The following is a 25,575-nucleotide window of genomic DNA, read 5'->3' as shown; positions in this document are numbered from 1 at the left end:
AATGAAGCTACAGCGTGCTTCCAGGCATGCTTGTGGGTGGGCACAGACTGGCCCTTGCTAGTCCCAGAAACCCTGGGGAACACAGTGTAGTCACCAACCAAGCAACCTGCATACCAGTGTTCATAACCAGCACACTTATGTTTTCACAGCTTTTCCCTGCATTAATAAACCCAACACCAAGAGTGTTGCTTGTGTCAGGCATGCAACTACTTAAATAGTGCTTCTGCACCTTGCACCAAGAAGAATATCCTCTTTCAGGACAGCATTTCTAGTAAGTTCAGGTCATCTGTTCAACCAACTTACCTACTGCACATAAAGCACCATCATCAGGTCTATCACACAGCAACTCTCCTCAGTAACACCCTCCTCTAGAAAAGGAATTCCTGACCCCTCACCAGCCACAAAAAGCACCATAAAACTCATTTTCCTATCTGCAGCCTTCAGCAAATACTCTCCTTGTACAACACCAGCACTGAGGCCATGCTCAGAGAAAGTGTGATTAACTGCCTTGCAGGATAACACACAGTCCTGGCCTGAGAGCAGTCTTGGCATGAAAGCCACAATGCTTGTACTTTTGGAGGCCAGGTAGACTCAGCATCTCTTTCCATCCCCATGAATTATATGCAAAATACCACTCCTGCTGGACACAAGTTATATTATTATTGCTCTCTGCTGAAGTTATTGAAGGCTATGGAAAGGGCATTAATTCATATGCCTGTCTGAAAGAGCAGTCATGACAGAACATGGTCAACACACCAAACTTCAAAGTATATATCATTCAATATCTGTAAAATGGGATTGCTGGGGCTTCATATTTGTTGCATCCTAATTCATCAACAAATCAAAGTGTCATCTTCTTGGGGTAGAAGATATCTTTTTTGCAGGTTAGCAGCACTCGGACAGGTGGAGGCCTAAGCTGGGATATAACTGAAAGAAAAGCCATGCATCCCCCACCTCCCCCCAGTCAAAGCTGCACTTCAGAGTGTTAAAGGGAGGGTCCTGTATACAGTTTCCCTCTCCGCACCTTGGAGGGTGCAACACAATACAACACTCGGATGTTCTTCCAAAACATTAAAGAGCAATAGATCAGTACAACAGCAGTACAACAAGAACATAATCTATTTTCCTGAAAGTAAAAGTAACATTTATCACATATATTGGACATATCAGAGAAGATGCCAGACTCCAAGTTATTCCAGGGATGAAATGCTTCTGAACCAAGAAAGTGACAGGACAGTCGCGCAGAGAGCCCTCACTGCTCCAGGCAGTTGCAGTAGAAGACAACATTCCTTCCTCGGCAGTCGCTCCAGCTACAACTTCTCCCCTCTCCTCACACCTCCTTTCTCAGGTTTGGAAACCACTGGAAGAGGCCACTGGAAGCAGCCAAGCGTGCAGCGGCTCCCAACGTTGCAGATGGTGAGGTAGGAGGGACATAGAGTTTCTGCTGTGCCGCCTGGTCAGCTAGCCTACTGGCACCGCAGAGGACAACTGCCTCTGTCTTGGGAAGGTCTTTGTTCTTCACTTTCTCTTTATCTGTGTAAGGAGGAAAACAGGAAAGAAAAATGATATCTACAGGGCAGCTCCAGTAGTTCTAGTTTAGACTGCAAATCCCTTTTGTCTGGACCTTACCAAGCATTGGTGCGAGGACTTCCCTACTGCCCACATACAGAGTGAGCCTGGCATGGTATAATACAGGAGCATCTCTCCCTCCCCTCCCAGTGCTCATTCCCATGTCCTCAGAAGTGGGAAAGCAGACGTGAATCAAGTCACTCCATCTGGAGGACTGGGCCTCCATTTCAGAGAGGCAGGAGACGGCTCTGTTCCAAGGCACAAACAGGCACTGCCTTGGGCGAGTCACTTAACGTAGCTTGTAAACTGGGCAACTTTCCTAGTGTTGTAAATTCATTCATGATTCAGAAAATGGAAAGATTCAGATCCCCTCAGGCGGTCTTATAAGGTTAAAAAAACAAAACAAAAACTTTTCTCCCTACTGGATGGGAGATCGAGAGATTCCCAGTATGAAGTGAACACACATTAACATACGGAGGGAGAGAGAAAGACATCTGCATGAAAATAGCAGAAAGTCTGGAAAAGACAGCAAAAATCAGAGAGAGAAATAACCCTCAATTCATTTGTCCCCATTAGACATTTAGAAATCCATTTTGCTGCATCTCCATCCCACAGAAACACCAACTTTTCCATCTGTTCTAGCAAAGAAGCTGCAGCACTCTTCCACCAATCCTGGGATACCCAACACTGACTGCAAGACTCCTAGCACAATACCAGACTGCTCAGCTTTCCTCCATGTTAAATTCTACCGACAAATCTATTCATACTGTTACACTGGTCCAAGATAAATGGTGTTGCCAGAAGCAGAACAGAGGCAGGTACAGCTTCAAGAAGTTGGGCCTTGTTAGAACATCTTTCTGTCTGATCAGGGTCTTCTTGGCTCGTTTCTGCTGGTTGGTTGGAGGAGATGAGGGAGATGTAAAAGTCTTCCAGTGGCTTGGATAAGACATCAGGCTTTGAGGACTCTCCAAGACAATGTGGTGTCTGCAAACGTATATAAAAAACTCAGGAGAGGTATGATTAGTGCATACTCAGTTCATTAGCTGCTCTGATCTTTGTTATCCTTCAGAGTCCAAGGAGGACTGGAATGTCAGCAACTGTATTTTTTTTTTTTTTTAAATACTAGTTACTCACAACCTTGCCAAAGGGCAGCTCTTCCTGCACAGCAAGCTGAAAGCGTGACAGCTTATTACAAGATGCAAACAACCATCTCTTAGCAAAGCATTAACAGCTGGCTGATCTCTCAGCAGCCCCACGCAGAACAAGTGACGGCAATGATGGAGGGAGTTTCTGCAAGGGAGCGGGAACCAAGTTTGAGGAAGTCCCTCCATGCTTTTGGTTAAGAAAACAAATTAAACTTAAGTTTCAGAGATGAGCACCCATGTCTCAGCCAACGTCTGTATTTATTAATTGAGCATGGAGGGGAGAAACAGGGAAATGACAACAGACCACCAATCGCGTAATTCACCTTGTCCAACCATAGCTGTTTAAAAATTAGGTGCCTGCTCTCTAGGCTTTTTCTGCTGTCAGCAGAGAGAGAAAGCCTCCCATCTTCGGGAGGAGTGAATCACCATCTGGACATGCTTCTCTCACTGGTGGGAGGAGAGAGTGTTCAGAGGACTAGCTCAGAACAAAACACTTAATTTTTTACACAAATAAATTTAAGTAATTTAAACTGGGCACAACAATGCGACCATGAGGAGCTCCTGAAACAGGAAAGACAGCTAGATGGCTGGGCAGAAGAAATTCAGTGTTGACAAGATGCCAGGGCAGAATAATTTGAGTGACTGAGGCATCAACAGAGTCCAATTAACCGGCTACTCACCCTGACACCACCAGCCTACCGAAAACCTCTGCCTAACATGCAGTAAAAAAACAGCGTTAGGACAAGAACGAGCAGAGCTGAAAGATAAGAAGCCTCTCCTCTTGCCACTCGTGCTATCCTAGCTGGGGGGCAGTTAGTGTCCCTGCCCCTGCAGGGCAAAACAGAAACAGACAGGGTGCAAGGGTGGACAATGAAAACCTCTGCAAGTATCGGAAAAAGCTGGGATGGAAATAATCTAAAAAGAGGCTATTCAGTTTAGAGAAGGGACAAGTGAGACAGGATACCCTAGAGAGTACTGTGAAGGGCAGGAAGTATGTAAGGCAATACCTACTCTTCGTCCTAATGCATTAAGGGGGACACCAACACCATTTTGTGATGTTGCTTGTAGATCCAGGTGCCACAGAGACCCACTGAGGCCAAGAGATGAGCAGGGATCAGAGAAAGGAAACCCTCCTGTCCTAACAGCTAGCCAGCCGGAGCACTTTCTCTCTAATGCCTACAGGCAGGAATTTTTTTTCTCCCCTACTCTGTAGTTTTCCATAATAGAAATTCTTGTCACTTCTTCTAAAGACTATAACAGAGATCACTGCCAGGGACAACGGGCCCAGGACTTCTCTGATCCAGTTAGGAATTCCCGTGCTTCTAAACCCACGCAGTTTAACACTTGCAGGGGAGTGTTTGAGTCACCTCTTGCCAGCTACCCACCTGCCTCCAGCTCCTCTTCCTTGCTCCTCACACTTGCTATCACAAACTTCCTCTTCTCTCAAGGTCACTTTTCCTAGCCTGCTTCCTCTCCACCCCTTTCAGGTAACATCCCCTAGTCCCACCATTTCTCCCAGGTCTGCCCCAGACTATTTCAAAGCCAACTTTCCCCCTCATTCTTCTGCAAGTGCTTTGTCTCTGCCAATGCAATCTATGGATATGTAAGGAGCTCTCAGTCCGTATGCACACTCCCGTTTTCAGTTTTGCGATGCCTTCCGTGGCTCAAGAACATCTGAGCGCTATGGCTCCCTGCTGAACCCAAAGCAGGGCATTTGTAAAGGGCCATGCTACAGGTCCTGTTAAACTTGTCATTAACCACTATTTAAGACAAAAATGGACAACACCAGCTCCACGCAACGCCTAGAAGCACATCCCACAGTGCAACCCTCCCAAATCCACCCTCCTAACTCACTGAACAGGAAGAGGCCTGGGTAATGCATAGCAGCCCCACAGTAATTCCCAGGGTTCAGGCCTGTGAACGCCTCCGCACTCAGTCTTCTAGAGTTAACGCAGGGCCTGCTCCCTCACCAAAAAACCCTGACTTCAGTTGTATGACATCAAGTGCACGTGCAAAAACACGCAGAGCAGGCTCTGCAGATTTGCTCCCTGGGGCACAGCCAGCAAGCCCACCAGGACAAGCAGCCACCCACAGACCTGCTGTGGAAGCTGAGCAATTTTTGTCACTCCCAGCTCTAGCTGATGCAACAGAAGCTGAACTTCTAATTATTCTTCCTCAGGAACCATTTCCTTGCGTTCACCTCGGTCTCTCGACAACTGTCCCATGAGTAGGGCCTCTCAGTCTCCATCTCTGACTGGGAGGGACACAAACATGACACATCCACACTCCCCACCAAACTCTGGCTGAGGATTCATGTTGCTCTACAGCTCTCTGCCTAGCCCCAGCGGTCCCACACTGCCATCCTACAAGAAGCTGCCTCCAGCCCACCGCATGGGGAGAAAGGAGGGAATGAGGGCCAGGTTTGATCTAGAAAGTGCTGAAATGTTCACTCTTGTTTCTGCAATACCTTACGGTGCATCTACAGCATGAGAGAGTAGTGTTGGTGGAGCATGCACCAGCATGCTATCAATAGCACCAGAAACAACAGCAAGGAAGAGGCAACAGCACTGCTCTGAGTTCACACTAGTCACCAGTGGTTATTTCATTATTAGTCCCTTTTTTGAGATACATTAAAACAATCAAAGGCCTCTCAATAGCAGTAGCCAAGGAAAAATGCTGTTACCTTAACCTCTGTCATAAGCTCTGGGGTGTTTTCATCTGTAGGCTCCTTCGCAAATTCAGGTTTTTCATCTGCTGTTCTTGGGACATCTTCCTGATCCAAAAGCGGCCACACATCATCCCACATCTCGTTGTTAGCAGACAAGTGCCATTCCTAAGGAGATGGACAAAGCAAGAAAAGGCTCAGGCAGCGTGGGTAAAAGAAGGTGGAAGGCACTGCAGCAAACCCACTAAAGCACAGATTACAGAGCAATGAGATCACCCTGACAGATTAACTGACAGGAGAGAGGAATCCTCTGTTCTCCTAAGAAACACTCTAACACTTCTTTTTGGAGAAGTTTTGGCAACTTGGAGAGGACAAAAAGGAGGAAGAATGAAAGAAAATAATCTGAATAAGAAACTAGCTGTCACTTTAACTTCTTGCCTCCACAGTAAAACTTGTATTTACTGAATAAAACTGCATTTTCCAAGTGGTAAGTTTTACTGTTATTGCATCCTTCTGAAAAATTTCACCACGTAGAAGTGCCCCAATCTAGCAGAGCATCCAGCCACTTTGCACTTAACGAGGGTGGACAAAAAAGGCAACAAGTTGTTAATCCTGATGAGAGAAATTAAATTTGGCAACACAAAGAGAGGTTCCCCACTGCTTACGAACAGTTACCAGAACATGCTAGTTCAGCAGTAACAAATGTCACAGTAGACACATTTCAGTTCAAACCATTTTGGAATCATACTCCCCAGATCTTCCCATGAAGTCAAAGTACAGAGTCAAGAGGAGCTCAAAGAAAGGATGTTTAAAACTCTCCGAGATAATTTCCCCAAGGGCATTACTTGAACCTAACCTGTTGTAGTTGCTCTTTGTTTTGCTGGTTCTCACTTCTTCCTTCATCACTGACCGACTGGCTGGAAGATGCCACAGCATCCAAACCCACAGCCTCACCACTGACACAGGTGTCCTTCTCAACAGCTTGCAGAGGGAGCCCATTCTTGTTGCAGAAATCTGAGCCCGTGTAGACCGGCTCTAGGTATGGCATCCCTGGAGAAAGCTTTGCCCCATCCTAGAAAGTTTTCCGAAAGAAAAGGAATCTTAGTAAGTTGCTGGAGTAAGGGATAAGTTCAGAGCCATTTAACTGAAGGACAGACTAGAACTCTACTTATCACACCAGAACTTTCATGCTTTAAATAACAGCCTCATCTCCTCTGTGCCACAAAAGTGGCTCTGCCAGTTCACTAGAGTTAGTCACAAAGATAAATCACTGCAGATCCATGCTCAGAACCACTGCAACTCTGTCCCCAGGTAAGAAATTTCAGCTTAGATATATGACATTTAACTCTTAGACATCTCATGGAGGTTGCTCCTTTTGGCAGATAAGCTAAACTCCATTTCTCAGACATTATAATCCCCCTGGCCCTGACCTTCACTTACCAGTATTTATGCTTATCTGATATATTTTTAATGACAAATTAACCAACGAACACCATCACCGTTCCACTAGCTTTTGCGCTAATTTCAGTTTTATATTCTGAAAAATGTGACGAAAAACATTCCTGCAACAGGCACACTGCTGAACACTTCAAAAACTGACACCTACTTGAAAGGTGCTTTGGCCTCTGTGTTAAAAGGTGTCATGAAAATGCTACTATATAAATAACACAAGAAAGCAGAGAACACCCTGGTAGACAATTGTTCCTGGTGTTTCTAATGGCAGCACATTAGATTGGACTCAAGACCTGGGTTTTACTCCCAGCCTAACTCTGCTCAACAGTTGCTCCATCTGTTGAACAGAAAAGAACTCTTCTTTTTCAAGTGCTCTGAAATCCAAAGATGTAAAGCAGTATCCAGACCTGAATATTATTTGCTGTTGCAGAGTATCTTTTGAATAAGACTATAGTTGTGTGCGACCTTACCACCTGCAGCAGTCAGGATTGCAAATTGCTTCCTTTCAAATAAATTTAGCATGAGCAAGACCCTTAATGCAAAAAATACCAAAAGTTCTTCTATTCTTCTCTGACATTTGAATGACACCCCTAATTATTACACAGCCTTTGCCAAACATGAGTGAAGTGAGGTGAAGATGCACCACTTTTCAGCTACAGGAGGTGCAAAAGGGGAAAGTGTTCAGTCAAGCTGATCTCAAGAATCATGCACTGCTCCGAGTCCTTAAGACTCATTTTCTCCAAGAAACGATGGTGCATTTGAGAGCTGTCAAGATACTATGACAGATTGAGGCCAGAGGAATTCAGTGAGCTGACAGCAGGCAAAGGGATCAGAGGACAAGCATCTAGAGAGGTATTTGTGTTTCTAGTGTATTGATTTTTATACTACAGTCCTGCTTGCCCTTGTTAAAAAATAATAATAAAACAAAAAAAAAATCCACCCTCAAACTGCAAGGGACTAAAACAATACAGGTCTACCAACACTTGGTGCTGATTTCACTGCATCATGCCCACCTGGTCACACAGTTCACCCCTGTCGAGCCTTGAGCTTGCTGTTCCACTATCTACATCCAGAGACTCCTGCTGCAAGGGAAGGTCTGGCTCCATCAATCCAGCACTCTCCTGTTTTGCACTGGGCTGAACATACAAGGCCAAAGGATTCAGTTCCTTGAATCCCTAGTAACAGGAAAAAAACAAAAACAAAAAACCCACAAAATTCACAGAATAGTACAGTCAAGAAAACATTTTGTAATTACCACAAAAGGATAAAAAAAATTCAGCAAAACTTCTAAATGTTTTAAGAAGCAGCATACCACCCTCAAGTTAGCTCCAAATTCTGGCAGAAATTATCTTACTGCAACAATCAACTCGCCTCCCTCCAACAACAAAATTATTCAGCCATGTCCCCCTCCCTGGGGGCAAAACTGGATATGCCCATGCGAAACACAATCACAGGATATAATCCTGCCAAAACACTCATTCTGCAGTCTGTTGATTAAAACAGACACAAGCACTCTGGGCTGTAAAGCCTGCCTTTCTGCTGAGGTATAAAATCACGGCAGTATCTGTCTAATGGTTTTCATTATCCATACAGTTCTTACTGAAACTGAGTGGAGACATTCAAATAACGGCATAGATAGACCTGCACTGGTTTACAACCTGAGCGTCTGCCCAAGGTACAATACACAATCCACCATGGTTACGCAGTCCAACATCGCACAGTTCATTGGCCAAGTAGAAACAGTTTTAACCAGGATATATTTCAGTTTGTTAATGGCGTAAACACTCTTCCATGATTAGTGAAGAGAAGGCCAGAAGAATTTGATTATCCTGTTCCTCACTTAACTGCCCCTGCCACTAACACTACTTGACTACTGAACCATAGAGTCTCATCAACTTGCCCTCATTAATTGTTTGGATTTATCAGGGGCCTCTTAAATTACAACAGGCAAAACTAGCTGAAATTAGCAATGGGTGGGCAAGAATCTAACACATCTCTTAACACACTTTCAACGCCGTCTCAGTTTGGCCTGATGCTCAGAACATCTATGGCTATCTTACTTTTCCATATTATTTATAAAAGATGTATATCAATTCCAGATGGATCTGCAAACTCATCAACTTAAAAAACAACAACAACCCCCAAAACCCCAAACAAACCTTAATCCAGCATTAGAAGACAGGACTAAAACAATTTGTTCTATAAAACCAGAACATTCCTGTAGCACCATCAGTTTCCACCTTAACTAAAAAGAAAACTCTCACCAAGGAGTTAAGACACTGTGGGATGCAGACACAAGATGCTCAGTTACAAGTTACCAGCTTTGCTCATCACAGGGCTACTTGTTTCAAAGCAAAGATTGTCCCCTTATAGATACCCAACCCACCCTTTCACTGCCCTTTCTTTCAGCAGCACACGCGTCCCTCCTGACCTGGGAAGGAATATTCTCTCTGCAGACCTCTGCGTGCCCTTCATCCTTCAAGACACTGTGGAAGTAGATATCCCCCTCAGACGATGTGTCACACAGGAAGAGATGCAAAACGCCATTCACATATTCATCCACAATGCCCACAAGCAGCTTCGAGCCACACAACTTCCGGAATTGGAGAGTTGCTGCATTGGTCCATGTACCCTAAAGAAGAAACAAGGATGAGAAGTTACTATGAACAAGCCAGCATCAATTGCCTGAGACCTTCCCTTACGGGCACTTGTCAAAAAGGCAATTAGGCTAAGTCAGGCTTCGGACAGCAACAGAAAAGTCAGTCAGACAAGCTTCCCAACACCGAATTAAATCAAACTGCCCAAAAGCCTGCAATGCTAGTTACCACTGGGGATGCCCTTTCACTCTAATTATCTATTTTCAAACATGGTACAATGGCACTCGCTCTCTAAAATACTGGGCTTTTTAAAAAAGTTGCAGTTCATGGAATAATGTGATTATAAAAGCTAGAAGTCTCACAAGCTTTTAAGAAGCTGCTAAGACTCAGAGCAAAGAAAAACGTGAGTCTTAATCCCCCCCAAAACATAGGAAGGAACTGAAAATGCACTTAAATTATTATTTGTAACACACAGGTAGCAAATCTGCTCATGTTTTCTTTTGGAGTCTGTGTTTTCAGGCGTTTTGACCAAGAGGTTTCTCAGCACAGGCTGAGCTCTGTAACTCTTTGGCTATACTGATCGCACCAAACTAATTCAAAACTAACTCACTTGAAGTGAGGTCATAGAATAAATGTTAAAAACAGAAGAACCTGTGCTGGAGCTACCAAGGCTTCAAAAGGACCATGGAGAACTACTGGGAAAGAAATAAGTTTGCTCATTTCCTTAATAATAGCTATCTGTTTCTAAAACCATACAAGCAAGAATACTCTGAACCTAATGAAGACAGACTGTGGAAAGGTGATTACTTGTAAAGAGACAGACTTACCCAGTCACATTCTGCTAAACATAGGAGCAATTCTGCTTTGAACATCAATGAGACCTGAATTAATCAAAATGTTTGCCAATATCAAGGTAGAAAGCCAGTTGCCACTTAATGGTTCTCATACATATGCCAGTAAATAAAACCAAATGTGAACACACACCTCCACGGGTTTCACCCAGGCCAAGGAGCATGGGATAGCCTGAGCAGGGAGCTTCAAGTAGCACCACCTAGAATAGGAAACAAAGCCATCATCATCACTGCAAACCACAGAGCGAAAACAGCTGAAACAGCAGAACTTCCTCCTCTTCCGAGTTTTAAAATCCAACAGCTACCTCTGTTCTTAAGTTGATTTTGCACTTATGAATAAAACTGGTCAACTGCTTTGGAACGCACTTCACAGCCAGAGAACGGGCACGGCAGAACAAACAATAGTGACCGCTCCCTTATGCTTTTCCTTACCCAAAGCATCTTCCCATCATAACCTCTTATGATTACCAAGTTATGGACAGAGAGCAATGATTGTTGAACCAAGGAATGCCAATGGCCATGTATGAAGAGAGGCAAAAGAGAGCGAAAATACTGGATTACAGAGGAGAATGAGTACCTCTGATGCTGCAAACGCAGCCTGCTTAGACTGACGTCCATCCAACAAGGATGTTTACATCCACTCACAAAACCCACGAAGAAGGATTAGATAGCGTGCCCCAAAATGACTGAAAGTGACAAAAGGCAAGATTAAGGAATAAAGGCAGAAATGCAAAAGGATTTAGCCCAAAGTCACCCCTGTGTCATCTACTTACTTGAGGAATCTCAGCCGAGACTTTTGGACAGTGCCCAGGTTTCCAAAATCTGCATAGAACACCTCCACTTCCTGGTCACTGAGCACACGGTGGATGATAACCCGGTACCACCATTTATCCTCAGAGATCATTACACAGCAAAGCTGTCCAGGCTGCACTGAGGACTCAGGCATGACATAACGATCAGAAATGATTTTATTTGAATAACAGCGTCTGCAAAACACCAAAGGGAAAGCCTGTGCTTGGTAGGAAGCAGGAGAAGAGCAAAGAGAAGTATACAGGGGTTCCAAAAGAACCCTGATTTCTTAAAGTCCCCATTACATGAATTTTCAGGCATTCAGCTCGAGACAGAATTCAGAAAAGCTCCCAGAGTCAATACAAGTGTTAGGAAATACCACACAGGGAAACCCCTTGGGGGTATGGGGGAAAACCTGTAGCTTTCCTATACTATTCTTGCACACCACACAGATATAAATCATACATACTTCAAAGGTTTATGAATTATTTACGTGGCTTTCATCAACACAGTTTCCACCATTAGCTAGTCATGATGGAGCACTGTATCTCTACCAGTTAAGCCAGCAATTGAGTTGTTTTAATGGATGTTTTACATCTCTATTCTGGTGAACTTATACTGAAATGACAAAATAAGAGATGCAAATCTAAAATTCAGCATTTGAATGTTCTTCTTGGGGTCCAACGGAAAGTGAATTAACAAGACGACAATAATCAGAGGCTTAACATAGTCATTCTGGTCCCTAGTTTTCAGACTCTGCCATTACTTTTTGAACTCCTCTGCAAAAAACTAATGCTCTGGACCCATTCTCTTTGACATATCGCTGCTTCTTAAGAAGAGTTTCTGGAGTATTGGCTACACATCCACGGTACCTGTCTGCAGTCTGTAACTACACTTATATGTGCCCTATGAACATCAAGCATCTGCTTCAGCACAGAATTTAATAGCAATTGTAGCACTGTTGCAGTGGAACAGAATCCCAAATGCATAATGCACCTGACAATGTCACTGACTGGGCTTTGTTGCCAAATACAGGCACGACAAAGGCCAGTTTCCGGTTGCTTTTGGAGGAGTGTTAGGATGGAAGCGAAAACCTTAACTGAGCAAATGAACAACAGCAGCACAGACAATACAGGGAGGAGATGCAAAGGAACACAAAAGTTCCCTAACTGATCCTTTTAAAGTTTAGGACTGTCTAGGACACAGCCAGCCAAATGTGAATGGCTATTAACCATACTTTTTGCTTGCTAGTTAAAGGGAATAAGTAAGCATTATGCATACATGTAGGAGTACACTGCACGCATCTGTATCAACTTATTAAGCCAGCAGTGACTGTAAGTAACACCTGGGTGTCCAGTTCTCTCAGCGCATGCACACACAGAACAGGCAGTAGTACCAAATCAGCGCAGCATGTTCCCACCTCATCTCAATCATCAGATCCTGCAGCTTATCGGATGTTTCCCTGCTGTAGACCTGGATGTAGAACTGGCTAGGAGAGATGATGAATTCCACAAAGACTCCCACCAAGCAGCTTCTCTCCAGTGGTGGCAAGCCGCAAAGGCTTATGTTTTGAACAGCATCTGGGGGGATTTCTGAAGTCGTCATCTCCACGGCTAGCAGGGAGTACTCCAAATCTTGGGGCTACAAAGGGGTAAGAGGAAGGTGGCACTCAGATGTTTTGCCAGGCACTGAACACGCATGAATGGTCTTTCTATTAAAGTAAAAATATTAGTTCTCGCTTCCCAGGGACTTATGAGGTACTGAATATCACAGAATCCCACCAAATGGTGCAAGTTTGTATTAAAGCCTCCCTTGTGATAGGAGAGCTCATTTTCACTCTCTCTTTCTTCCTCCTTCCCTCCCTCCAGCAAAAGAGGGTGGTGGAATAAAAATACCTTGCTCATATCCCTGCAATGAATAAAGGAGGAGTTGTCAAAATCATGCCCCAAATTTAGACAAATGTTTTGAGTTGAATTGCTATTGTTCAAAAAAAAAAAAAAAAAAGAACCCACTACTCTCTTGTTGCATTTTATACAAAAGATGCTATTTATAAGATCTGTGACCATGAAAGTGCATATGACTGAAACTGCAAAACTCTATTTGAAAATGATTCAAAAGTGACAGAAGACACAAAAGCATCTCGTCTTCACACTCAGCAAATGGCTGTCACTAGAGATATTTTCCAAGGACAAAATCAAACAAAACCTCCAAACCCTGTTCTCTTCTTACTCTACACAAATCTGCCCATACAAGCGAGCTAGAACAGCTTACAGTTTCTTGTGCTGCTCTTCAACTGTTTTATGTTGAAAAGGTTAGTTCATCTGAACTAGTGTAGAGGGAAACCTTGATAGTACATTAGCTACTTACACTGCCTCAAGAGCTTACTTTCGTGCCAACGAACAGCGCTCCTCCAACGATCAGAAGTCAAAATGATTTAATTCTCACTCACAGTGAACACGCTGCAAGTTATCACTGCATTATACATAGAGAACGTATGCAAAATTTGCCTTCCAGCACACACACCACTGAACTGGCTAATTCAGCTGCAAATGAGGCTTCTTACAATGGTGGCTCTTCCAAGCATTTTTTCAAGCAGATGACAGTCTCTCCTTCTCCAAGACTGAGCAAGGGCTAATGCCCTTGAGTTTTTTTGAGTTAAATATTTTGAGTAAAACATTGAGTTAAACACTAACTTCACATTTTGAGTTAAAGAACAACTGAGGAAATTCTTGCCTGGGAATCAGCATCACTTCCGAAAAAAACCATATTTCATGGATTTCCTCTAAGAAGTGCCTGTGAATAGTGACTTTTCTGAGGGATAGTTTTGTTCCCAGAATGCTCTTCATATTGTACTGTAAGGGCACACATGATATCTACAATCTAGTTCACACACTGATAGCAACGACAGACATGTATGTGAAAGATGTAGGACATGTATACTTAAAAAGCAGGTTTACAAAAAGCCAACAGTTATAAAAAAAAACAACAAAAACACTCTAAAGATTACACTTTTACAGGTTACATCCCCTCCTATGTGGAGGATGCTTCTGCAGCACTACGGCTTGGGAGACTGGTTAACTCCTCTCCCTAGCCTGTGCTGGCAGATGCAAGAGTGGTGTGAACAACATCCTTCCTGTTCCTTCTGCTCAGGGCAGAGAGAAGACACTGAGAGTGGCGGCTCTGGATATTTTCCCTTTCTCTGGGCCAACTGGATAGACTCAGCCCTTTTCCCTCACTTGTCCATTACAACACTTCCATTATTTGTCTCTTGTGATGGGATACTTGGATACCTTACAACAGTGTGGGGATCGGGTCTCTTCCTTCCCTTCTCCTCATAGACTCCTGATGAACGTTTACATTTTATATCCTAACTGGCACACTCCAGCAAGCTTTCCTCCCCTTCAGGGCCTTTTTAAAGCAAAATGGCAAACTTTACAGATTGTTTTTCATGAGATATATTAGTTGTACAAACGTCTTCCAAACTTATCTTTTTGAACAGGTTCTTTTTGCAATATGTAAGAACAAGAACCTCATGTGAGGTTGGGGTTGCCAGCACCACGCACCCCCTTTTCTGTCCTTCCCACATGCACGTTTTGTCTGATGTAGGGGAATTCCTTGGGGACTTCATCACATCAAACTAAAATTTCTTCAAAGGACCAGGGCAGCCTGCACAAATCTCTGAAGGGTATGTTTATGTAATGCCACAAAGTCCAACTCCTAATCCCAGGCTTCCGAGATAATTAGCAAACAAAACAGTAAAGTCAAGAAGAATTCCTGGAATCTTTTCTCTAAGCACATGCTCCAAACCTCCAGTCAGACACAGCCACAAGATTAGGTTGGCTGGGGAAATAACTCAGGAGGATTTTCTGGGGAATGTGAAAGTCTAAAGATGCTCAAAAGGGGGAAAATCATACAGGTGATACAAACATATTCTTCCAGTCACACTGGGCAGACACTTGGAACTGTACTTCCTCCATTTCCTTCTAAAAATACACCGCCAAACAAAATCAGAATGCTCAAAGTCCAGCTGAAGAGCCACGAGGACCAGGAATGGCTACAACTTAAGATGGTGAACAGTCTTATTGGCTTCCTTTAGTTATTACAGGTTTATAAAGGTGCCTGGAGTCAGTGCTTTACGCTGTTTCACGTTCCCCGTACCTGCAAAAAGAGCATGCGTTCCCGAGATAATACAAGAGCACACAGAATAAGGAGAAAAGGAAGAAAAGAACACTTTGCAACTTATTATGACAGTTACGAAATGACACAGGAGTAATACAATGAAGTGAAAAGACTTGTCTTGAATAACATATAGGCATGCAAAATGGAAAAAACAAAAACAAAACAAAAACAAAAAACATCAAAGATGAACATTTTTGAGTGGAAAATGCCCAACAGCCAGTGCTATTCTATTTGCAGCTTAATTATTAGCTGCTGCTTTGCCTACTCACCGGTTTAAATGGCTTTGTGACCACACTGAATGTGCTGCTTTGCTTCAGGTCCGCATCTTCAGGCTTTCCAAGAGAGGAGTTCTGGGAGACCTCAGCAGCAGGAGGGGGTGGGGACCAACACCAGGAGTCCTCACAATGTGACTGCTCATCTGGGGGAACTAAGAGTGCTACATCAAAACCTGAAGCTCATGCTTGTCCCAGAGCCAGAGCTGCTCCTTTCTACATTTGAAAACCAGCATTAGCAAAGCGCATGTGTGAGAAGCAGAGCTAATGCAAATGAGCATAAATCCAGTAGAGAAAAATTTGCACTGACGTACTTACTGGGATTTAACAAAGTCTAGCCAAACCTCTAACCAAGGGCATGGTGGTGCTTTTGAGAGAGTGTCAAAGTACAGTGTATTCAGCAAGTTATTCTACTCTCATGCACATTTCCCTCAAGCAGATGGCCTAAGCGAGGAAGACAGTTAAAACTCTTCCAGACACTTACAAAGCACTGAGTAAAAGAACCAATTTGTCTTCACACACCAAAGCAGAAGCAGCAACACATTCACTCCTTGTCCAGCTCAGTCTAAAACTCAGTCTTCAAAATCAAACCAATGGGACTGTTTCTCAAGGCTCCAAAAAATGCCTGCATGTATGCGGAATCCAGAAAATAATGACAGAGCAAACTTCCACCTTGTGAGGAGAATGCAGTAGCTACTGTAGAAAACCTCCGCATCACAGTTCGAACAGACAGCACCATTATTTTCACAATTTCAAGATATTCACTGCAGAATCAATACTTCCGACTTAGAAGTAAAATATTTGCTTGATTTTACATGAAAATCTTGATCATTAACAAAGGTAAACCAACACACTGTGGCAGTCATGACTAAAAAACAATGACTGAAGAAAACAGAAACCATAGCAGCTTGCTTTAATCAGACCTGATTATAACTGACCCTCAAGACTATTTTGCTGTAGTTTGACAAATCTAGTTATCCCTTTTCAGCAGAAAAAAAGCATGTTAACATTCTAGCATGTTCTTTAGGTTCCAGGCACTGCCCTACTTCACTCAAACTGGTGCACAAGGCCTTTTGGCATCTGCTCCTCTTTTAAAGAGAGCAATCCCGAAACTCCCTGTAGGTCCCTGTGGTTGATTTTTCATCCCAAAAGCAGCACCATGGTGGTCCTTGCACAATAATGTAGCATACAAAGCCATCTTACCATCTGTTAAGCACCTGGATTTGAGGTCAAACACCAGCCAGTCTTGTTCATCTTCCTTGCGCTCAATGTGGAGGACGTCATGAAGGCTGCCAACAAACTCCAACATGTCTACGAAGCCAAGCTCCCCCACACAGAGATTCTCTTTAAAATGTGCCTAGTGCCAGAAAACAAACAAACAAAAAAGAAGTTTTTTTACAATGCACTGAACTGAACCTCATGCACTGAGAAGGATTAAGATTCACAACAAGCAATAGGTTGTCATATCTCAGACTACTAGCAGATTTTGGATTATGAGGAGCACTAGCAGCAGGGGAGGTCTGTAACAAGAAAAAAAAAGGAATGTTGTTTTTGAGCTTTTAGAGGATATTTGCAATATTAAGGAGAAAATACTAAGTCACACAAACAGTTCTAGTTCAGCAAGCATCTTCTAAGCATCTCTTAGTCAGGATTAAAAAATTGTCTGTCCGTCTGTTTCTCTTCTCTCTTCAAGGAATGTCCCAGTCTAAAGAACATCAGAACATCATTGGGTAACTATCACCTTGTTAGATGGCCATTGGGATGGATTTTTAAGACTGGACTTTATGTGAAAATGTGCACTGTGATAAAAGCAGCTTAAGTAGCAATAAAAGAAAGCCCCACCTCTCAACTTTGACTCAATCATATCTTAGATCATCACAGGTATAACACTACTGCTAATGTTAGCAAAAAGAAAGATTAACGCTAGTAGTAAAACTTACCTCAAACTCATCATGTAGCTTGGAAACAAGTAAACCATCTGGATACTTGGCTACAACCTGAACAGAAAAGGAGACACCATTGGCAGACAGCTGCATACTCAGACACTCATGCAGACACACGAACACTAAACTGTACACATGCTTAATAAATATTTGTAAAAGCTGGACATCACAGGTCCTTGTGATGCACACTTATTTGTCATTGGTCCCAGAGGCTTGAGGTTTTGGACTATCACATCCCTGCTGCAGAGTTTTAATAGCTACCCAGAGCATTAGACTAGAATGATGGTTTTCAAGGTGCCTACAAAATGGAGACAAGTCTTTGGAACACATATCAACACCCAGGGAAACAACAGTGAACAGCAGAGAGAAGCATCTGTGAAAGATTTGCAACTAACAATACTTACAGTTCGAATTTTTTCCTTGAGGGCTGAGCTTACTGTCCCTCCAGCTCCTTTCTCATACAGCATTATCTTAAAGTCTTTCTCCAACTATAAAGGAAAAAAAAAAGAATCACACCAAGGCAGGAGAGAGGAAGGAACTCCAAGACTCATGAAAATTCCTGTTAATTATATAAATCAGTTGCGAGAGAAGAAATACAAATGCATGCATTAACAAAGGAAACATGCATGAACAGTAGAAATTACCTAAGGTTAAGAACGCTACAAAACAGAGTTGCACATATGGGTTTAGTAAAGAACTTTTTTAAAAACACAATCATGTACACTAGGCCCTGCTATTCAACCTGCAGAGGAACAGACACTCCCTGATACAGGCCTTCCCCGCAAGGACCAACTCTATATCCTCAGCAAGAAAGAGCTCAAGGCACAGGCACCACCCATCTCTCGCATCTGCCAGAGCAACACTGGTGGTACAGGGTCAAATGCAGCCCTCGCTCTCCACAGGTTCTGGAGATCTTGAAGCACCTCACGCTTTTCAGCTAAGATGAACCATTCCCAAGATTCTCACTATCACATTCCTCCTCCATTCTCCCTCACTAAACCAGTCCCTGCATCCTCACCTACACGTACCTTATCACCTTCTTTACATTGTCATTTGCACTTTGAACACACCTTCTTTTTCTAAGCCTCCCGCTCTGAGGGAAACAATGAGGGAGGTATCTTTCAAACCTCGGCATCACCTGGAAAAGACTTCTTTCACTTTTGTCCCTGCAGACAGCATTATCCAGTTGTCAGAGTGAGACTGCAGGAAACAAGGTCTCTAAGAATCAGCCTCCAGCTCTGTCACACAGGTTGCTCGACTGAACAAGACACTCCACACAGCTAGTCTCAAAGAAGGGTTATTAAAGTCTAATTACAAGCAAGTACACCAAAAGACATCCCCGCTATTATCAGGGAGAAAAATGATGCTTAACTGACCTTGGATGATCTGTAACATAGATCTGAAGACCAGAGACAAGAAAAAGACCTAGGTTTTGACAGCATACAAAGCTAGATAGCAGGCTGGTATGAGTCTCATCACTGCCAGACTCATCTAAAACGACTACTAACATTTTTGGAAGAGGTAGCGCATCCACAACACAATGTATCTCAACAGAAATGAAAGCAGTAAGAGTCTTTCCACCAGGATTAAAACATGAAAGAGCTACAGATCCCTTGTCTAGTCACTTACTTGTTTCAATTTATCACCAAAATCCATTGCTTGTGTTTCCTCTGGTTCTGATTTCTCTTCTGTGGTCTGATGGAAGCTTTCTGTGTCGCAGCTGGGTTCTGGAGGAGGTATCTCAACTGTAGGGGCTGCAAAAAAGACAGTAACTTGGGTTGTTATTCTTTCTCAGACTGATGCAATGTTACATATCAAGCAGAAAGAGAAGATATCTAAAAACTGAAGTATGACAGCATCGATGCCCTCTTCCTGATCTCTTGTAGCATTCACAGCTATCACATTCATCAGCATTCACTACAGAGACATCCTTCACTGTATCAACTCAAAACAAAAACTCTTGCTCTTGAGAGCATGCGAATTAAATCAGTTGCTAGACTGATGCTGAAAGGAATTTTCCCCAGAAAAGTCAGGAATTTGGCAGGAACTGTATGGGATTTTCTGCTCTCCCTCGTAGCTATTGCGGGAACACAGAGGATACCTGCAGCCTCTTCTGTTTTATTTTGTGGAACATTATAGTTGTGACTTTTAGTCTAGTACTACTAAATTTTCAGTCTCAGAAAGAGCGTTTGTTAGGCTTTAATGGCCTGTGGAGCAGGTGTTCAGGAGATCCTTCTAGTTTTGTTACCTACTGCCTGGAATGCCCAAGAATTCCAGCCCTACACGTGTTCAGAAAGCCCATATTCTGACTGGGCTAAACATCCCCTCTTTCACCTGCTCCCAAAAACGGTGGGGGGGAATCTTCCAGTTAAGCTCTCTGCTATCAAGACAACGCCCTTGCAATAGGCTGCACATGCAGCTGCTTCTGCAGTACCCCACAGCCCTTCTGCGCTAAATCTTAGAGGAACCGGGACTATTACAGCAGATGAAAATGTAGCAACATCCACCCGAAACATGGCTGCTTGACCACAGACAGTGCTCACAAGAACTACGTGTTTCCAGTCAAATACACGTAGCCTCACCGTGCAGTGTCTTTTCCTGCTGTTCTTCAGTTGAGGAGTTCTTCTTCAGGGTCAGCAAAGAACCTGCTCTTGACTGTTCAATTGCAATGATATCAGACACGCTACTGAGCATTTCAAGCATGGAAAAAAATCCATATTGCATATACTTGAATGCCCGGCCAAAGCGTCTGGAGAAGGCCTTATTGAAGTCTGAGAGCAGAACTGGTGAGGAACTCAGCAGATCCTTCAGCTCGCTCTTCACTGCTGCTGGCAGGACAGGAGGAGTCCTGCCCCTCCGAGGGAGCCTCTGCTGATTCCTGGAGCAAGGGAAAGCATTTGCCCTCAGTGCAGCGTTCCGTGTCTTCGTCTTTTGTTTGGCAATCAGTTTGGCAATGTCTTTGGTGGTCTCATCTGCAACAGCTAGGCAGAATGCACAAACTATTAGAACCACTGAAATAGTAAATCACTAAAAGCTCTACACAGACAGAACTCTTCCTCTTTTCATTCTTTTCTCTTCTCCCTCCCTTTTACAGTAGAAGGGCCTCTTTCAAAAGCAAGCACAATAAATCATGGCTGACTTTCAGCATGGCAACCACTTTTCCTCTCCCTTTGCAAACTGGGCTGGACCAGATTTAACAGTCAACATCCAATTCGCATCCTCATCATTACAAATGCAGATCCAAGTAGGAAGGCTGGTCAAACGCTTGCATACAGGATCACAGCAGGAAACCAGCCGCTGCAGGTTTTGTTGGGAGAACACTAAATGCCTCATTGCCCCCCTCAGCCAGAATCATGGCAGACCCTCACTATAACTTAACAGTAGACTGTTAAGACTGTTGCTGGACTCAGAGTCCTTTTCAAAACACCCTTAAAGAAAAAAAGAAAAAGAAAAAAAGCAAGCTACTCTAACCAGTTCACAAAACTAAAAGACACTGGTAACACATTAAAAAAAAACAGGTTGTGCAGCTGTTCTTCATCTAAATTCATCCTCAATTCACAATCAGAGACAACAGTGTTAGGATCATACAATCAAGTAGATTAGAAAGGACCTGTGGAGGTCATCTGGTCCAACCCACCCAGCTCAAAGTGGGGCTGACTTAGATCTTCACCCACTTTGAACTTCTTCACCCACTACTCCTCTATATTTTGCCAGGCAATAGATAGCAAACAGCAAAAAGAGAAGAGATCCCTGAACAAGCAGCTTGCACAGCATCCCAGGACCTGTGTGTCAAAGCACCTCGTATAGACCCTAGCACCACGGCATCAGTACCAGTAAAAGCGGGTAGTTATAGTCTAGCCTTGGCTGGGCTCTGTGTGACAGAGGACACGCCCAGCTAGGCAAGGTCTTCCCGGAGAGCAGCCCTGGTCTTTCTCGTGCTTTTAGGCAACTTCCTCTCATCTTACAGTAAGGCTCCATAAAAACATCATTTCATCCTTCCCAATCAACTCTTTGCACCCACAACTCGTTCCCAAAGACAAAGTGAGTGAGAAAGGTTCTTGGATACAGACCGAGTTTCCCTCAGGGTCAGGAAGGGAAACATTTATAGCTTCTTCTGAGAGGTCTTGTATCTGGTTTTTGGCTTCTACTGTACTCTATGTTTACAGAAAAGTGAGGCTTACTAGTTCTGGTGTACCCCTAAGAATTGTTACTGCAGTTTCTCAGCTAAGACCAGAATGCAAAATGGAGAGAAATAACTAGAAACCTGTGTGGTTTTCCAGGGGGGGAAAAAAAGAGCAGAAAAGCACTAAAAAGCAGATCAAAACCCAGGAAAACAAACACTGAAGGCAAGAAACAAAACACAAAGCTATACAAGGAAACAATAACAGAGATATGTGACCTATAGCTCAGGGAACTCATCCTGCAAATCCCTGTTTCAGAGCTTCGCTTCATGCCAATATGAGGTTCCAAACAACTCCTCCCCTCATGCGGAAACAAGACCTCACCTTTCAGGATAAAAGTGCCTTTGCCGTGGGGACAGATTCTGACAACTTCGGGCATGTCTGCCACCAGCTCCATGGTGGACTGGAAGCCCAGGTCACACAGAGGAAGAGGTTTGCCAATCATCGCCACGTACTCCTGCTCCAGCTGCGCTGGGGTTAGCCCCTCTTTGGCCGCCATCAGCAGCGATCTCACCTCCTTCTTCAGCACATCCATAAGCTGCGCCTGCCTCGACATGTCTGCGCTAAAGGGGGAACAAAAGCAAGCAGAAAACAGCTTGTACTGCAGGGGCAGAAGCTGCTGAGATGCCCATAGCCATTACCTACCAACCCTGCTCCTGCACTCCTAGAGCTGCCACCCCTGGACCCGCCACTCCAGCCGAGATCACAGCCGCTCCTGCCCCACTGCCTGTGCCCGTGGGTCACCCCCCTGCAGGCACTCCTCCCCACGGAGGCTATGCATCCCTAAACCACGGCCCCAGGGACTGTCCTCCTCCAGCACAGCCCCACACAGCGCCTGCCACCCCACCGGGGCGGCTGCACCCCTGCGTAGCTCCCCAGCGGTCACCCCCCCACTGCTGCCCCAAAGAGCGCTGCACCCTTACAGCACTGCCCCACAAACTATTCCCCATCGCTTTGCGAACCCTGACACCCCACTGCCATCCCTGCGCCCCTAAACCACCGCCTGGGGGTCCTCCCCGCCCCACAGCATCGCTGCCCCCCACAAGGACCCCTCTGCCCCTACACCACCGCCTGTGGGTCCTCCCCGCCCCACAGCATCGCTGCCCCCCACAAGGACCCCTCTGCCCCTACACCACCGCCTGCGGGTCCTCCCCACCCCACAGCATCGCTGCCCCCACAGGGACCCCTCTGCCCCTACACCACCGCCTGCGGGTCCTCCCCACCCCACAGCATCGCTGCCCCCCACAAGGACCCCTCTGCCCCTACACCACCGCCTGTGGGTCCTCCCCGCCCCACAGCATCGCTGCCCCCCACAAGGACCCCTCTGCCCCTACACCACCGCCTGCGGGTCCTCCCCGCCCCACAGCATCGCTGCCCCCACAGGGACCCCTCTGCCCCTACACCACCGCCTGCGGGTCCTCCCCACCCCACAGCATCGCTGCCCCCCACAAGGACCCCTCTGCCCCTACACCACCGCCTGTGGGTCCTCCCCGCCCCACAGCATCGCTGCCCCCCACAAGGACCCCTCTGCCCCTAAACCACTGCCTGGGGGCCCTCCCCACCCCACAGCATCGCTGCCCCCACAGAGATCCCTCTGCCCCTACATCACTGCCTGGGGGTCCTCCCCGCCCCACAGCATCGCTGCCCCCCACAAGGACCCCTCTGCCCCTACATCACTGCCTGGGTGTCCTCCCCACCCCACAGCATCGCTGCCCCCACAGAGACCCCTCTGCCCCTAAACCACTGCCTGGGGGCCCTCCCCACCCCACAGCATCGCTGCCCCCCACAAGGCTCCCTCTGCCCCTACATCACTGCCTGGGGGCCCTCCCCGCCCCACAGCATCGCTGCCCCCACAGAGACCCCTCTGCCCCTACACCACCGCCTGCGGGTCCTCCCCGCCCCACAGCATCGCTGCCCCCCACAGGGACCCCTGCATCCCTAAACCACCGCCCAGGGAGGCTCCCGCACCCCCAGGCCGCCGCCGCCCACGGCCCCGCGGCCCCCCCCTCCCCCGCTATGCCCCACCGCCTCGCTCACGTGACCGTGACCCCACCCGCACCTGCGCACTCCCCGCTCCCCCTTGAGGCGCGAAGGCGGGGGGGGGGCGGGGCGGCCCCGCGAGCTGCCCCGCCCCCAGCGGCAGCGCCGTTGGGGCGCTGAGGCGCGGCGGGAGGCGGCGGCGGCGGCGCCTCGCCTCGCCTCACCCCGCCCTGCTGCTGCCCCGGCCCCGGCCCCCAGTCTGCGACCCCTTCAAGACAAAGCGAGAGGAACCCAAACCTCGACGTTATCGCGAACACGCTTGTATTTTTTATCCCATCCGAGGGGAAAAATCCACAGCAGACATGTCACTTGGTTACTTTCCCTAGGCTGAAGAGAGAATAAGTGCAATAAACTGAATTACAACAACTGTTTCATGTGGGTTTACAATTATTTGAGCCACCTGCTCAGCCACTTGGTTAGTTTTGGGATGACAACAAGGCCTGAAGGGGCGGATTCGGAGCGGCCGTGATGGCGAATCCACCCGCAGGGGGCCAGCAAGCCCTCCTGGGGCGCCTCCGCTGCCCTGAGGTGACGGACGCGGGATTTCCCACAGGAATGGAGGAGTCAGGAGCCACAGGCTGAATGAAACATTGGACAAAACCAGACAGTTGCAAGTTCACAGCTATTAAATACCCCATAGTGCTTTTGACAAGAAATACAGCCAGAGCCAATGCTGCCCGGCCGAAATCGAACCTGGGAAATTGTTTATTACTGCTTAAAATCCCACCCGTGCTTCCAGTGGACAGAAACTGTGTCTTCTTGTCCCACGCTGGCCCAGCGCTACACACAAAGTGAAAAAGGCACACACACCAAAGGTCTCTGAAACGCCTAAAGCAAATGCAGGCACTGTATGAATTCATTAATTACACCCTGTTTCCCCACAGCTTTTCTCCTCTTCCACCAGCCCTATTCATTCGTCGCTTCCCTGGCAACCCGCTAACAAGGCGCATAGCACGAAGGAGCGGAGAAAGCAGGGAACCGGCGCTCCTGCCCGCCCCGCGTGTAACATCCTGACTTGGGGCAGGCCAAAGGTCTCCAATAAAACAGGAATCCAAGAGAAAACAAGGCCGGCATCTCCCCTCTCCCGCTCCTCCACGCCGCCGGTCTCCCCGCTAGAGGCTGGGCTGCTCTGGGAAGCCCTGAGCTCAGCTAATTAAAAGGGACGTCACCGCTCCTGCGTTTGAGCCACGTTCTGCTCCTACACCTTGGCGTCTGCCTTGCACCGAGACCTCCCCCTCAGCTGCAGCCTCCCTGAAGCCAAAATGCCTGTTACCTCCCCTCTCCCCAGAGAAGACAGGACCCATGTTTCCACAGGTGTCACCACAGCCTGTGCAGTACGGCAGCCTTTTCCTGAAAGAGCTGAAAACACAGCTCTTTCTGGAGCCCTCACAGAGGTCGACGCAGCAGCAACGTGCAAGGACTGTCCTGAGCAGCAACCGGTACCTGTGTTTGCACTGCCCCTCTCCTGCTGTGGAGTTTGCTGCCGATATCCCTCTGCTGTGCCAGCCAAAGGGTCTGTAGGCAGCAGGGGCAGCGTGAGGTGCTGCTCACCCACCGCTTTTGGCAATGCCCTCTCCAAACTTTGCCGAGTTAGCAATCGGTCTCGCTAGCAAAGGTTTTTCACCCTGATGTTAACTGTGCTGGGTCATTCTCACCCTTTGAGGTCTTCTGAGCCAACTGCCCGACAGTTATTTTCAAGTTGCTTGTCAACAGCTTTGCAGAAACCATCTACTAAAAATCATCTGAGTGCTTTTGGTTGTATTTTTTTTCCAAAGCCAGACAGATACACCAAGAACATCCACCCGGAGCCCACTCTGTTCAGGTCTAATCTTCCTTCCCATCACCCCAGCGGTGTGCGATGAGAGCAGAGCAGCTGGGAAGCAGCTTGCTCG

At 46.1% G+C, this 25,575-nt stretch overlaps 1 protein-coding gene across 1 annotated transcript; it reads right to left on the bottom strand.

Annotated features, from left to right (window-relative positions):
* Window positions 1–1,100: 1,100 nt before the first annotated feature.
* Window positions 1,101–24,270, bottom strand: TDRD5 (tudor domain containing 5). The gene is made up of 17 exons (XM_067300596.1): window positions 23,921–24,270; window positions 21,968–22,206; window positions 20,045–20,443; window positions 19,092–19,216; window positions 17,867–17,950; window positions 17,460–17,516; window positions 16,723–16,876; window positions 15,517–15,674; window positions 12,489–12,709; window positions 11,053–11,265; window positions 10,413–10,479; window positions 9,263–9,463; window positions 7,845–8,006; window positions 6,236–6,451; window positions 5,398–5,547; window positions 2,337–2,553; window positions 1,101–1,533 (listed from the first exon to the last, which is right to left on the bottom strand). Exons 2-17 carry the CDS (start codon window positions 22,197–22,199, stop codon window positions 1,331–1,333), a joined length of 2,859 nt encoding a protein of 952 aa, XP_067156697.1. The 5' UTR covers window positions 22,200–22,206; window positions 23,921–24,270; the 3' UTR covers window positions 1,101–1,330.
* Between the last annotated feature and the right edge of the window lie 1,305 nt (window positions 24,271–25,575).

This window comes from Apteryx mantelli, chromosome 8 (assembly GCF_036417845.1).
Source record: "Apteryx mantelli isolate bAptMan1 chromosome 8, bAptMan1.hap1, whole genome shotgun sequence".
In the NCBI taxonomy this organism is placed as follows: Eukaryota; Metazoa; Chordata; class Aves; order Apterygiformes; family Apterygidae; genus Apteryx; species Apteryx mantelli.
The sequence above is the reverse complement of the archived record's forward strand: the minus strand, read 5'-3'. Positions and strand labels throughout refer to the sequence as shown.

Bases quoted from the DNA above. Each gene is read 5' to 3' on its own strand.
- TDRD5 (XM_067300596.1), bottom strand. From the start codon at position 22,199: ATGTCGAGGCAGGCGCAGCTTATGGATGTGCTGAAGAAGGAGGTGAGA. The intron at 16,877-17,459 runs GTAAGTTTTACT...TTCTGGCACTAG, and splicing joins AGCTACATGATGAGTTTGAG to GCACATTTTAAAGAGAATCT. The intron at 15,675-16,722 runs GTAAGATGGCTT...TAGCACTCTTAG, and splicing joins ATCCAGGTGCTTAACAGATG to TTCCCCCAGATGAGCAGTCA.